General features: G+C 43.3%; 1 protein-coding gene and 1 long non-coding RNA gene across 9 annotated transcripts; both read right to left on the reverse strand.

The window, feature by feature from the left end:
• Positions 1-10,191: 10,191 nt before the first annotated feature.
• On the reverse strand, positions 10,192-13,290 carry LOC134206366 (uncharacterized). Of its 6 annotated transcripts, none has more exons than XM_062682092.1 (4): positions 12,747-13,290; positions 12,238-12,401; positions 11,032-12,177; positions 10,192-10,766 (listed from the first exon to the last, which is right to left on the reverse strand). In XM_062682092.1, exons 3-4 carry the CDS (start codon positions 11,380-11,382, stop codon positions 10,329-10,331), a joined length of 789 nt encoding a protein of 262 aa, XP_062538076.1. In that variant the 5' UTR covers positions 11,383-12,177; positions 12,238-12,401; positions 12,747-13,290; the 3' UTR covers positions 10,192-10,328. The 6 variants fall into 6 exon arrangements, with proteins under 6 accessions (XP_062538076.1, XP_062538054.1, XP_062538060.1 ...); XM_062682070.1 differs by having other exon boundaries at positions 12,238-12,520; XM_062682076.1 differs by having other exon boundaries at positions 12,238-12,525.
• Positions 13,291-14,523: 1,233 nt separating this feature from the next.
• LOC134206394 (uncharacterized) lies at positions 14,524-15,360 on the reverse strand. Of its 3 annotated transcripts, none has more exons than XR_009978274.1 (3): positions 15,253-15,360; positions 14,745-15,177; positions 14,524-14,684 (listed from the first exon to the last, which is right to left on the reverse strand). It is a non-coding gene; the product is annotated as an uncharacterized LOC134206394 (long non-coding RNA). The 3 variants fall into 3 exon arrangements; XR_009978276.1 differs by having other exon boundaries at positions 14,525-14,684; positions 14,745-15,027; positions 15,253-15,313; XR_009978275.1 differs by having other exon boundaries at positions 14,525-14,684; positions 14,745-15,103; positions 15,253-15,266.
• Positions 15,361-15,402: the final 42 nt, after the last annotated feature.

Genomic DNA, 15,402 nt, shown 5'->3' on the forward strand with positions numbered 1-15,402 from the left:
TAATAGACTCTGCCAGCGACGTTGTCAGCGACAAAACAAGCTCGATTTTGTGACAGATAATACCGCGCAGTGCTGCTTATTTTTTTCATTTTTCCGTGTGAATGTCGTCGGAAGTGGGCCTTGCTGCCAGTTCAGCAGCGTCATACAAACAGTTTTGGTCTAAATGCACAATAAGGTACCCCGGGGCAAGTGAAAATACGGGGTAAGTGGGTACTATGGCCGCCGATGAATCGATGAATGTTTTTAATGGTAACAATGTTCTAGAAAGATGAAGCAGGGCTATCAACGAATCCACCCGACACAAAAATATTTGGAATTAAAACCATTTGAGGCACCATGCTAATGCTATTGTTTGATCATGATTAAAACTCCCGAGAAAAGCTATCACTTTTATTTTGATTCAATGGATCTCCAACAGAATAGTCGTTTCTAAATATTTCATTGATGTGGAAGGCGAATAGTTTGAGCAAATTAATAATTGTGTGACATCAAAAATGATTCAAAAATTTTAATTAAAGCCAAAACTTGCAGTTTTCACTTGCCTTTAAGTTTTTACATACATGGGGCAAGTGGGACATATTTGAACAACATTTTCGATAGAACAATTTTAACTGCTTTTAGATATTTGTCTAGTGAAAAATAACTTTGCCATTCATATACCATATGGATCTGAATCAGATGTGGTTTGATATCATTGGTTTCGTTTTTAAAAAGTATTTTACAGTTTATTTTACATTCTTAAAATTATCTCCCGAATGAAAAAGAGCAATGGTTATAACTATACGATATATTTCCGTTTACAGTGCAAATAATTCATTCATTCTGCAATAGGTCAGCAGGTTTTGTTTCGTGTTTTGTTATTTTTAAACTTTGCATCAGATTTAGAGATTTTCAGATACACAAAGTGCTTAAAATATAAATTGGCAATTTCGTTCTATCACAAATTTAGAACATTGCGCATTGCCTGAATGAAAACTTTTCTTTTGAAGTATCTTGATTTATGTAATAATTCGTGTTCTAAACAGGGAAATATTAATTCGAATGGTGAATAAAGATTTACTTATCCCTTCCACTTTAAACATTTAGTACAAAAGTAAGCTACGAAACCAAGACAAGAGACAATTAAACAGTGAGTCGGCTGTTGTCTTGTTTTCATTATAACATTATAATACATTTCTTGTTGCTAAAACACAAGTCCGACAAACAACCAACCTCCATCCATGATATGAAAATACTACAACTCAGAAATAATATTAACATTATAAATTCCATTAATTAGTTACATTTGATAGTATAAAGCAGAATCGGTCCCACTTGCCCCGTTTGAAGGGGTAAGTGGGTCCTACAGGTGAATTTATTTCTTTCCCTACCAATATTTTTTTGTAATTGAACAAATTTCTTCCAACACGTCTACACTTCAACAACGGAAGCATATAATGATGTATCCTTGGTTAATGTTCTGAAATACCCTGTTTTCTAAGTATGCGTTAACAATTTCGCTGAACTAGCGTTTTTTTAGGTCCCACTTGCCCCGGTGTACCTTACTTCAACCCAAAATATGAGTTCAAGATACTTGCTGATGAGAATATCGCAGAAGAATTTACTAAAAAAAATCGTAGTTTTCCCTTCCTTTCCCATGATTTTTGTCAAAAAGCAATTGAGCGATTGAGTGTTACTGCCGCAACCTGCCTGCTACTTATTCATCGTCGTTACTGTCGCAGTGACCCGCTTCCACCGGTCTGTCGCATCGCGCCAACCCATGTCGCCGACGTGCCGTCCAACCCGTTCGCCCCCAACCGACCGACTGCGCGACTGGTGCTGTTCACCCTTCTCCCTCTGCCGCTCGACGGAATCGACCGACTGTTCAACTACAGATCCATTTTATAAGTGAATATACATTCTGAAACCAACCCCCGATTTTTTTTAACCATGTCCGAAAACCTCCCCATTACCTCCATCGACCCTGGGATTCGAGGACTAAAAGAGGCCTTGTTGAACACCGTTGGCTAGAGACTAGTAGTCTGGGGCTTAGGACGGTTCCTCTTCTAGGACCTGTCGACGGTTCCTCGAGGGCAAGAGGCCGTTGTTTGAGCAAGGTATAACCACAGAGAAACAGAAAATTTTCATGGAAAAGTGACAGAAGATCTCCCCGGATACAGCCCAAATACTGCTAAGATCAATGGACAGGCGTCCTCAGAGTGTAATTTATATACAAAGACATACAAAGGGTTAATATAAGGTTTTGGCCTCTTTAAACAATGTTTTGAGCACTGTACGGACAATTTTTTATATTCTGTGGGCAGCAGGGACTATGTCCAAGGGCTTGACGATCCCTCCTCAGGCCATCTGCGAGTTGTGGGGCTTGCCTAGGAAGTGGTGGGGTTTGACAGTGGGCCCTGTTAAACCTCTATAAAAAGCTACATGTATCCGCAAGTAGGCCCCACCAAAGCGACCGTGTGCCGCTCAAAGCGCACAAGCCCAAGTCCTGGTGTTAGGTGGGACGCTAAACAGCCCCGACACGATGGCCCTCCGACGAGACAGGAGGTTTGCGCAGGCCCAATAAGCCGTCTGGAAAACCAATCATTACGAACAATATAAGAGATAATGCGACTCGATATAATCGGCAAAGACCTAGGCGACGAATACAGGATCACGATTGGAAGCTTGGAACATGGAATTGCAAGTCGCTAGGTTTCGCAGGTTGCGACAGGATGATCTACGATGAATTACATCCCCGCAACTTCGACGTCGTGGCGCTGCAGGAGATTTGCTGGACAGGATAGAAAGTGTGGAAAAGCGGGCATCGAGCGGCTTCCTTCTACTGTGCTGTGGCACCACCAACGAGCTGAGAACCGGCTTCATAGTGCTGGGTAAGATGCGCCAACGCGTGATTGGGTGGTAGCCAATCAACGCAAGGATGTGCAAGCTGAGGATTAAAGGCCGTTTCTTCAACTATAGCATCATCAACGTGCACTGCCCACACGAAGGGAGACCCGACGACGAGAAAGAAGCGTTCTATGCACAGCTGGAGCAGACACACGATGGATGCCCACTGCGGGACGTCAAAATCGTCATCGGTGACATGAACGCACATGTAGGAAGGGAGGAAATGTATAGACCGGTCATCGGACCGGAGAGTCTGCACACCATATCGAACGACAACGGCGATGCATAAACTTCGCAGCCTCCCGCGGAATGGTAGTCCGAAGCACCTTCTTTCCCCGCAAAAATATCCACAAGGCCACATGGAGATCACCTAACCAAGAAACGAAAAACCAAATCGACCACGTTCTAATCGACGGTAAATTCTTCTCCGACATCACGAACGTCCGCACTTACCGCAGTGCGAATATTGAATCCGACCACTACCTCGTTGCAGTATGCCTGCGCTCAAAACTCTCGACGGTGTACAACACGCGTCGAAGTCGGACGTCGCGGCTTAACATTGGGCAGCTACAAGACGGTAGACTAGCCCAAGAATACGCGCAGCAGCTGGAAGTGGCACTTCCAACGGAAGAGCAGCTAGGCGCAGCGTCTCTTGAAGATGGCTGGAGAGATATTCGATCCGTCATTGGTAGCACCGCAACCACTGCACTTGGCACGGTACCCCCGGATCAGAGAAACGACTGGTATGACGGCGAATGTGAGCAGTTAGTGGAAGAGAAGAATGCAGCATGGGCGAGATTGCTGCAACACCGCACGAGGGCGAACGAGACACGATATAAACAGGCTCGGAACAGACAAAACTCGATTTTCCGGAGGAAAAACCGCCAGCAGGAAGATCGAGACCGTGAAGAGACGGAGCAACTGTACCGCGCTAATAACACACGAAAGTTCTATGAGAAGTTAAACCGTTCACGTAAGGGCCACGTGCCACAGCCTGATATGTGCAAGGACATAAACGGGAACCTTCTTACGAACGAGCGTGAGGTGATCCATAGGTGGCGGCAGCACTACGAAGAACACCTGAATGGCGATGTGGCAGACGAAGATGGCGGTATGGTGATGGACCAGGGAGAACGCGCGCAGGACATAATTCTACCGGCTCCGGATCTCCAGGAAATCCAGGAGGAGATTGGCCGGCTGAAGAACAACAAAGCCCCTGGGGTTGACGAACTACCAGGAGAGCTATTTAAACACGGTGTTGAGGCACTGGCTAGAGCGCTGCACTGGGTCATTACCAAGACTTGGGAGGAGGAAGCTTTGCCGCAGGAGTGGATGGAAGGTGTGTAGCAACTACCGCGCAATCACATTGCTGAACGCCGCCTACAAGGTACTCTCCCAAATTTTATGCCGTCGACTAGTACCAACTGCAAGGGAGTTCGTGGGGCAGTACCAGGCGGGTTTTATGGGCGAACGCTCCACCACGGACCAGGGGTTCGCCATTCGCCAAGTACTGCAGAAATGCCGCGAATACAACGTGCCCACACATCGTCTATTCATCGACTTCAAAGCCGCATATGATTCAATCGATCGGGACCAGCTATGGCAGCTAATGCAACGAACACGGTTTTCCGGATAAACTGACACGGTTGATCAAAGCGACGATGGATCGGGTGATGTGCGTAGTTCGAGTTTTAGGGGCATTCTCGAGTCCCCTTCGAAACCCGCAGAGGGTTACGGCAAGGTGATGGTCTTTCGTGTCTGCTATTCAACATCGCTTTGGAAGGGATAATACGAAGAGCAGGGATTAACACGAGTGGTACAATTTTCAATAAGTCCGTCCAGCTATTTGGCTTCGCCGACGACATAGATATTATGGCACGTAACTTTGAGAAGATGGAGGAAGCCTACATCAGACTGAAGAGGGAAGCTAAGCGGATCGGACTAGTCATCAACACGTCGAAGACAAAGTACATGATAGGAAGAGGTTCAAGAGACGACAATGTGAGCCACCCACCGCGAGTTTGCATCGGTGGTGACGAAATCGAGGTGGTTGAAGAATTTGTGTACTTTGGCTCACTGGTAACTGCCGAAAATGAGACGCATAGTGGCTGGAAATCGTACGTACTTTGGACTCCGCAAGACGCTCCGATCGAATAGAGTTCGCCGCCGTACCAAACTGACAATCTACAAAACGCTCATTAGACCGGTAGTCCTCTACGGACACGAGACGTGGACGGTGCTCGTGGAGGACCAACGCGCACTTGGAGTTTTGCGAAAGGAAAGTGCTGCGTACCATCTATGGTGGGGTGCAGATGGCGGACGGTACGTGGAGGAGGCGAATGAACCACGAGTTGCATCAGCTGTTGGGAGAACCATCCATCGTTCACACCACGAAAATCGGACGACTGCGGTGGACCGGGCACGTAGCCAGAACGTCCGACTGTAACCCGGTGAAAATGGTTCTCGACAACGATCTGACGGGCACAAGAAGGCGAGGTGCGCAGCGGGCAAGGTGGATCGATCAGGTGGAAGATGACTTGCGGACCCTCCGTAGACTGCGTGGTTGGCGACGTGTAGCCATGGACCGAGCCGAATGGTGAAGACTCTTATATACCGCACACGCCACTTCGGCCATAGTCTGAATAAATAAATAAATAACGGATTGTTTTTTGGCGTTAATTTTGTTTCGTTTTTACTCTGATAATGAGCTCAATGGTTAATTAGTTGAATAATTCATTATTTTTTGAATTATTTATTGCTGAAAAGACTAAATCGTACTTTTCATGAAGTGAGGTGATGTTTGTTTAGTTCATTTAATATCATTTATGAATGATTTATTGCAGATTGCTTTGAAAGATAAATTCACGATGCAATCTTCTATAATCTTCTTCTTGGTGCAAACAAAGTTGCCATTTGAAAAATTGATGAAATCATGAAAAATGAAACATTTCCAATAAAAAAAAACTTTGGAAAAACGTGCAACTGGCAACCATGGTACAAAAGAAAAAATAACAAAAAATGTAATCTGCAAATTACTGCAAAACCTTTTTGTACCTTGTATTGGAATTCAAATGAAATTCGTTGATTATTGCACTATAAAGTTGAGGTCAAACGGTTATGTTCGTCGGATAAGTACATATTATTTATCGACTCCGTATTTATGACTATTACCGCAATCTTTTAGCACAATGGAAAGCGACGGAACTGAAAGTACCGTATATGCAATGCACCAAGCCAGTTACGACGTCGATTATGATATCGATTCCGACCACTATATTGTTGAAGCCCTAAATGATGATCCCCTGAATCAGTGTTGGGAAATGTACAGTAAAACACTGTGATTATGCGAATGTTTACATTTTATCCGGTTAAATTTCACGCACCGCACAAACCGAAACAGTTTTCCAAAAAAAAATGTACGCCTCATTGTGACATGCTCCTCATGCTCCTGCCTGCTGCTGCGTGAGAGTCGAGCCGTCGGTGCAGTCAGCAGATTTCTTGTTTCGGTTCGTGCGCAGCGCAAACAGAACAGAATCGAGTTTAATTGCCTGTGGCGCAAAGCCTAGAAAGAATGCTAGCCGTTGGTACTAATTCATTAGTTCTAGTCTCTAAAATGAGCAAGGAGTAAAGAAATAATCATTTACCACTAAAAACGGTCATACGTCGTGAAATGAGCGTACAGAAACATTAATTGTGGGGAGAGAAAATAATAAAATCATGTGCTGACTGTCGTCTGCTTGGTCGTGGCTGCTGCTGCGGCTGCCGTGGTTTTGTTTTTCTTTTACTTTGAGGCAGATTGAATGATAAAAAGAAATGTCAACCGTTCCCGTCCCTGCCCCTGATTGCTCCTTTGGACTGTGATGACGGAAACTGTGAGCCGTTGCAAATCGATGATGAGCACGATCACAAACATAACTTATCATTGTGTGCCTCCTTGAAAAACGCTGCCCAAATGCGATTGTCAAACGCATTGGCTGCGTTCGACGATTGCTAATCAGTTGCGTCCATATGTACTGCCGTAATCAGTTGAATAGATGGCAGTAGTGGCACGGCAAATACTGGTTCAAGCGTACCATTGGTACTTCGCGTACCTGAAGGAATAAAATAGATCCCATTTCGCGGTCCTTAGCCTCTTACCCAGCAGCTCCTATCCCTACCTCCTCGTGGCGCTGACTGGAATACGAGCAACCTTATGGAAGATCGGGTAACCAACCCGGGTTGGAACTATGGTCGTATGCTGACAGGGAAGAGGGGATTCGCTCCTCTCCGGAGGTGCAAATCTGATCGAGCGTATGTTCTCTTTGTTAAGAGCGGCCCACAACAGCGTCTGTTCTCCATGTTAGGGGCGGCTGATCATCGTTCGAGTGCTAGCGAGGGACTCTAAACTAAACTGTGCACATCATGCTGCATCGTGTCAGCATTGAGAAGGCGGCCCCTTCAACGCGATGTAGGTAGCGCAACCCTGGTAAGGTAGCATACCGAAGATTCTACATTTACCAAGAGAGGTAAAAGTATAGCAAACGGATTGATTCAACGGCAACAAACCCTGCAAAGAATAAAGGACAACGATTGGAAAGTTGGATCTTTGAACGTGAGAACTTTGAATGAACCCGCCCGTGTTGGGCTCCTGGCTCGTGAGCTGCAGAAGGTTGGCGTGAATGTGGCAGCAGAACAAGATAACGTTAACTCCGTGCGATGGATCCCATAGCAAACACTTCATCCATGTTCCACATCTACTATAGCGGCGGTGACAGAGCACAACGAGGAGTTGGCTTCAAGGTGATCGTGAAGCAGATGAAGCGTGTGGAAGACGATAAGCGAAAGCATTTGGGTGTTGAGAATGGAGGGCAAATTCTTCAACTATAGCCTGATCAGCGTCTATGCCCTAACGAACGATAAGCCTGATTACGTGAAGGATTAGTTCTTTGAGAGCCTTGATAAGGCCTACGGAGAGTGCCCAACACACGATGTGAAGATTGTCATCTAGGATGCAAATACGCAGATCGGAAGAGAAAGTTTCTTTCGCTCTGTCATTGGTACGGAAAGCCTTTATTCCGCTACCAACGATAATGGTCTGCGACTTGTAACCTTCTTTGCTGCTAGAGGGATGGCAATCAGCAGTACCTACTTCGCACGTAATAATTTCCATAAATACACCTGGCAACACCCGAGTGGAGACACTTGTTCACAGATAGACCACGTGCTGATCGACGTACTACGTTTCCCGAATGTTATAGACGTAAGGTCCTTCAGAGGTCCGAACATTGACTCGGATCACCACCTTGTAGTTGCAAAAATTCGGGCGCGACTTTCCAGCGTCACGAATTCACGAATCAACAGAACGATGAGTTTCAATATCCAACGCTAGACAGTTAAAAAAAGTTGCTGAACAGTACCACCAGGAGCTGGACGAGCGGATAGGAGATGCCACCAGAACTGGCGACGTCATCAAATTGAGGAAAGATATCCCGGAAGGTGTGACTAAAACAGCACATGAAGTGTTAGGAACTGCACAGCGACGCTAACGAAATGGTAGGTTTGATGAGGAGTGCCAGCGAGTGACGAACAAGGAAAATGTTGCTAGGAGTCGAATGCTAGTGGCTCGTACCCGTTCCAACAGAGAGCGGTCTACACTGTAGGGCAGAAAAGAAACAAATCCACCGCAGGAAAAAAAGGCAACACGAAAAGAGTGTGATAGCTGAAGCGCAGGAGAACATGGATAGAAACGAAATGGGGAGGTTTTACTCAACTGTAAATGGCGCGCGGCATAAGACTGCGCCAGTGCCCGCCATTTTCAATGACCGAGAGGGGAATTTGCTGACGGGCAAGACTCTGGTGGTAGCCAGGTGGAAGGAGCACTTCGAAGATTCGTTGAACGGTAAAATGAAGGTGTATTAAGGAGCAGGATGGACATAGCGTGGTCAAGCTATGGAAGATCAACGACGGATCAGATGTTTATCCTGCGGATGATCCTTAATAAATTCCGGGAGTACAACTTGCAGACTCACCATCTGTTCAATGATTTCAATGCAGCGTACGATTTAGTGAAAAGAAATGAGCTGTGGCAGATCATGTCCGAACATGGTTTTCCGGCGAAACTGATTAGACTGATTAGATAATCTACGCAACGCTGGATGGCTCGAAATAAAGTATTCGGATTGCAGACCAAGTCTCAACCTCGTTTGTGACCTTAGACGGATTGAAGCATGGTGATGCACTTTCGAATTTATTGTTCAACATTGCACACGAAGGCGCTGTTAAGAGATCTGGCGTGCAGAGGAACGGCACTATCATCACACGGTCGCATATGCTCCTGGGTTTTGCGGATGACATCGACCTTATTGGTATCGATCGCAGAGCAGTAGTGGAGGCTTTTGTCCCATTGAAGAGGGAGACGGCGAGGATTGGCTTAATCATTAACTCTACCAAGACAAAGTACAGGTAGAGATAGGGGAAGACCTAGTGGTGTTGGTGCAGAGATAGTTCTTGATGGGGATGTGTTTGAAGTTGTTGAAGAATTTGTTTACTTTGGAACGCTTGTGACATGTGATAATGATGTTTCCCGTGAAGTGAAAAGACGTATTGCTGCTGCGAATAGGGCTTTTTACGGATTACGTAACCAGTTTAGGTCCCGCAACATGCAGACCAAAACGAAATTTGCTCTATACATAACTCTGATTCTACCAGTGGCTGTTTATGGACATGAAGCATGGACATTAAAAGAGGCGGACCGGAGAGCTTTCGGGGTCTTCGAGCGAAAAGTGCTGCGTACAATACTCGGAGGGAAACTAGAAAATGGTGTGTGGCGCAGACACATGAATCATGAGCTGTATCAAGTATACAATGAAGAAAATATTGTGAATCGTATAAAATAAGGCAGACTTCAGTGGGATGGTCACTTAGTGCAAATGTCGGAAAAAAGAATAGCGAAAACAATATTCAACAGAGAACCAGATAGAAACCGGTGACTTCGTGGAAGGCCACGAACACGCTGGCTGCACGCGATGGAATCGGACCTGGGGACCGTAAAAGTTCGGGGAAACTGGAGGAACATCGCCCAAGACCGACGATTTTGGAGCTCTACAATATACCAGGCATAGGTGTATCGACGTTGTAGCCAACCAGGTATCCAGGTAGGTAAAACGCTAGTGTTCGGAATATGAGTCATGTTTGGGATTTAAGTCAAAACGGTATCGACTACCAGCATAAACATCTGTTATCTGTGATTTTACCTCGTATATCTGGAAAATCTTAAAACAGAAAATACCTGCCTACATGAATCTAAACTGCAGAACTATCAACAAGTTGCAAAGAATAAATTAATGGATCGTTTATTGTAAATTCAAAATAGTTTTTAATTCGACATTTCAGTACATCTCCTAATGTTTATGATTTTGATGAGCATATTTAAAAGGTCCAAACACGTTCTTATATGTTTACGGCTAGCATGTTGAATCGCCGAAGGTTGACTGATCCAAGGTCGATCGACTAGAGCAAAACAAATCTGCTGCAATAATTTTCGTAGGAAACGAAAGCACCCGTAGATCCCCCATCGGCGATATCTGCAGGGAATTCGACAGGACGTCCATGTTTCGCAGGCCAAGCATTCCTGTCCCGTACGGCGTTTGAAGCTCACCGGTGATCGGATTGTATGTATCGCATCGCGTTCGAGCCAAAATGCAGGACGTAGCGTTGATGTAGAAACCAACTCGTTGCGCTTGAACGTTGAGATCTTTGTTGACAAGTGTCTGGAGAATACATTGGTTGATCAGTGAGAATGCATTCACGCGGCGAACACACTGAACGAATTCGCAATATCCGGTGTAGCAGTTTGTCCCTGGCATGGGAGCAGACGTGGGACGCATTCCGGTCACAATGGTCTGTAGGATGTATACAGAAGGCGATTGATTAGAAAATGATTCGTTGAAATGGCTAGTTGTTATGCAAAGACAGGTATATCTGAGCTGTTCAATTTTGACATTGACCTCCGGATTTAAAACTGTTTTTCTTTTTTCAAGTGATAATATCTCCCTATGTTGAGTAGAATTATTTGTTGCGGAGTTAATGGAGGCAAGCTGGCCGATTTTTTATTGACTTAATCGTTTTTGGATTACAATTTTCAACACACACTTAGTAAATACTTACCGCCAAAGCGGTGGCACAAAGTGCATAGTTGCTATTCATGAGATAAATCGTCGCACATTGGCTAACAGCCGTGAGTTGGGTCTGCCCTGCTGGTAGAACTCCGGCGCGAAAGAAGCATCCGTAGCAAGCATCTCTGGTTGTAATCGATGTCGTTTGAGTTGCGTTGCACAACAGATTGAACAGTGATAGTAGTTTGTGATTATTGCTGCTACACACCGGTCGTTCATCTGACCACGGATTAATTAATTTAAATCCATGAGCAAGCTGAACCACAAACAGCAGAGATACGGCGCTGAGCGCTGCCAAACTTAAAAATGCATATTGCACTGTTATATCCGTTCTATGATGCATTTCCAGCAAAGTTCAACACACGACTGACCAACTGTTAGAAGATATGGCGTTCTGTTCTGAATAAAAGGCTTTCTATTTTTTGATAAAAATTATTCACACTCTGTAGCCACGGAACTATTTTACTCTAATGGATGGGGCTGCGACAAATGTGAAAGTGCAACAGCGTTGATGATAATCGTTGGTCGGTGGACAAACCATTTCACGCTTTTATGATTCCATTTTCACTTTCTGGACCACTTCCGTTCTAATAGTTCTAATCGAATCATATGTGTTGTAGGTACCGTAGATCGAGAGATATTAGTCACTTTTTAACCATATGAATCAGCTTCACAATGTGTTTGAGTTATTTTTAACCTGTGTCAATTATAGACATTTGTAATTTACTTTCATTTTTTTAATTAAAGACCAGTATATTCTAGTTTCTAAAGAACCAAAAAAACATTGTATTGCTAAAATATGACTACTTTTCATTTAATGATTATTTATTAATTCATTGATAGATCAAAATTTGTTCCATTCAGAAGTTATTGTATGGCCAACAAAGAGAAAAGTATTTCACTCCGTTCAGTTTTCGGACACCATTTGTGGATCGATTGTTATTTATACACACTTTCGCGCTTGTGTCAACGTTTTCTAAGCTCTGTAACGTTTGGCAATCCTGTACCAGTTGCTTTGAAAACTCTTGATAAGCCGCTTCCACAAAAGTTTTAGTTACATTATATTTCGCCTGATTGGATTTGTCAAGCCAAACGCGAATTTCCGATTGTTGTTTTGTCTCATCATCAGCATCAGAACCTGCAAATCAATGGGTATGGTTAATTCTTCTACAGTTCCTGCACCTCAAAGCCGACTTACCCAATGCAATTCGTGCTACCAAAGCATCTGTAAAGTTATCGGTGAAATAGAGCGCACCAGATGCATCTCCGTTTTGTACCGCATCCAATACCGATTCCAAATCCGAATAGTGCGCTTTATTAATTGATGAATTGAGGTAGCTCAAGTAACGGCATGATAGATTACTGAAATTGCAACCCGTAGTGAAAGTGCAACCTTCATCGATAGTGTTAACTTCTTGGTTGAAAACGGCCATTTGCGCATTCGTTAGATCACATTGAATAACAAATCCAAAAATCGTCAGCTGCGCTATGGCAATGATGTATTTCATTATGCTGGTTATAAACTTTCTGGTCATCTAAATTTAAATTGTAGGAAAGCTTTTCGAATTTATGTTATGTTAGTATTAGTATGAAAAGGTAAATTAATCCCTCACTAGACGAAATTTGCGAGGCTGAACGATGTGGCGACGAGGGAAAGATTTAAAAACGGATGTAACGTAAAATGACACAAAAAGTGATGATACTTACGCAAAACAGCACCTAGAGATTACAGAATATAAACGCGAACTGTTCTCTGCCTGCGTGAACGGAATTCCCGTTAATTTGCACTACTTCTTGCGAAGGACCTTTTGCAGTTCAGCGAATAAGCAACTAGCCAAATGCTGTATATGCCTATTATATTTAAGGTTTCTATGTATTAGGGGCCCTCCTTAGCCGTGCGGTGCAATGCGTGGTTACAAAGCAAGAGCATGCTGAAGGTGACTTGGTTCGATTCCCGGTGCCAGTCTAGGCAATTCTCGGTTTGGCCACTTCTCTGATATGATATACAAATGCAGAAATGGTAACTTGGCTTAGAAACCTCAAAGTTAATAACTGTAGAAGTGCTTAATGAACACTTAGCTGCGAGACAGCAATGCCCCAGTGGGGGATGTAATGTCAATGAAGAAGAAGAAGGTGTAAGGTTTCTAAATCAAGTGAGAAAACAATGATTGTTCAATTATTATTGTTTCTTTACTTGGCTTAGAAACCTCACTGCCAATTAATGTGAGAAGACTTAATCAATAATATGCGGTAATAACGCGATTTCAGTTAAGAAGAAGCACTGCTTTTGTTATCAGCAAATGTGAAACTGCGGATTGCTTCTATTTATAAGCTTATGTTTATAAGCCGATCAGGGATAACAGCAAACTATTGACAATACTTGGGTTATCGAACAAATGGCCGTTTGAGTATGGTGCCATAATAATCAAGTTATTATCAATGAAAGCCACAAAATTTCATAACGGGTAAGGGCTTGAGTCCTGAACATTGCTTTAGTGATGAACCTGTGTAATCCGAAAGAAATCAACTTAATAAAGCTTTAGAAAACAGTACTGTTTGATGTTTTGCCTTTCTCGTATACTAAGTATACGGTAAAGGCTATATGATCGCTCCAAAAACAAACTTTTTATAGAAGGCCCGGAGACCCATAGTGTTATATACCAATCGACTCAGTTCGACGAATTGAGGTGATGTCTGTGTGTGTGTGTGTGTGTGTGTGTGTGTGTGTATGTGTGTGTGTATGTGTGTGTGTGTGTGTGTGCGCAAAACTACTAAAAAAATGTCACTCATTTTTTCGGGCACTTATCTTCAACCGATTTGCTCGCAACAAGTTGCATTCGACGCAGAATCCTGTCCCATTGCTTCCTATTTGAAATTGGCCAGATCGGACTATGGGATCAGAAGTTATGGCCAAAATACAAATTCATACAAAAAAACCGCGTAAAAAATGTCACTCATTTTTTCGGGCACTTATCCTCAACCGATTTACTCGCAACTGATTGCATTCGACGCAGAATCCTGTCCCATTGTTTCCTATTTGAAATTGGCCAGATCGGACTATGGGATCAGAAGTTATGGTCAAAATACAAATTCATACGAAAAAATAGCGTTAAAAATGTCACTCATTTTTCGGGCACTTATCCTCAACCGATTTGCTCGCAACAGGTTGCATTCGACGCAGAATCCTGTCCCATTGTTTCCTATTTGAAATTGGCCAGATCGGACTATGGGATCAGAAGTTATGGTCAAAATACAAATTCATACGAAAAAATAGCGTAAAAAATGTCACTCATTTTTCGGGCACTTATCCTCAACCGATTTGCTCGCAACAAGTTGCATTCGACGCAGAATCCTGTCCCATTGTTTCCTATTTGAAATTGGCCAGATCGGACTATGGGATCAGAAGTTATGGTCAAAATACAAATTCATACCAAAAAATCGCGTAAAAAATGTCAATCATTTTTCGGGCACTTATCCTCAACCGATTTACTCGCAACTGATTGCATTCGTGTACCAGTTGCTTTGAAAACTCTTGATAAGCCGCTTCCACAAAAGTTTTAGTTACATTATATTTCGCCTGATTGGATATGTCAAGCCAAACGCGAATTTCCGATTGTTGTTTTGTCTCATCATCAGCATCAGAACCTGCAAATCAATGGGTATGGTTTATTCTTCTACAATTCCTGCACCTGAAAACCGACTTACCCAATGCAATTCGTGCTACCAAAGCATCTGTGAAGTTATCGGTGAAATAGAGCGCACCAGATGCATCACCGTTCTGTACCGCATCCAATACCGATTCCAAATCCGAATAGTGCGCTTTATTAATTGATGAATTGAGGTAGCTCAAGTAACGGCATGATAGATTATTGAAATTGCAACCCGTAGTGAAAGTGCAACCTTCATCGATAGTGTTAACTTCTTGGTTGAAAACGGCCATTTGCGCATTCGTTAGATCACATTGAATAACAAATCCAAAAATCGTCAGCTGCGCTATGGCAATGATGTATTTCATTATGCTGGTTATAAACTTTCTGGTCATCTAAATTTAAATTGTAGGAAAGCTTTTCGAATTTATGTTATGTTAGTATTAGTATGAAAAGGTAAATTATTCTCTCACTAGACGAAATTTGTAAAGCTGAACGATGTAGACGAAGGAAAGATTTAAAAATAGATATTACGTAAATTGTCACAAAATATTAATGATACTTACGCAAAACAGCACCTACATAGAATATAAGCTCGAACTGTTCTTCGCTCGCGTGAACGGAATACGCGTTAATTTGCACTACTTCTTGTGAAGAACCTTTTGCAGTTCAGCGAGTAAGACACTAGACACATGCTGTATATACCTATTATATTT

This window comes from Armigeres subalbatus, chromosome 1, assembly GCF_024139115.2.
Source record: "Armigeres subalbatus isolate Guangzhou_Male chromosome 1, GZ_Asu_2, whole genome shotgun sequence".
NCBI classification, from domain to species: Eukaryota; Metazoa; Arthropoda; class Insecta; order Diptera; family Culicidae; genus Armigeres; species Armigeres subalbatus.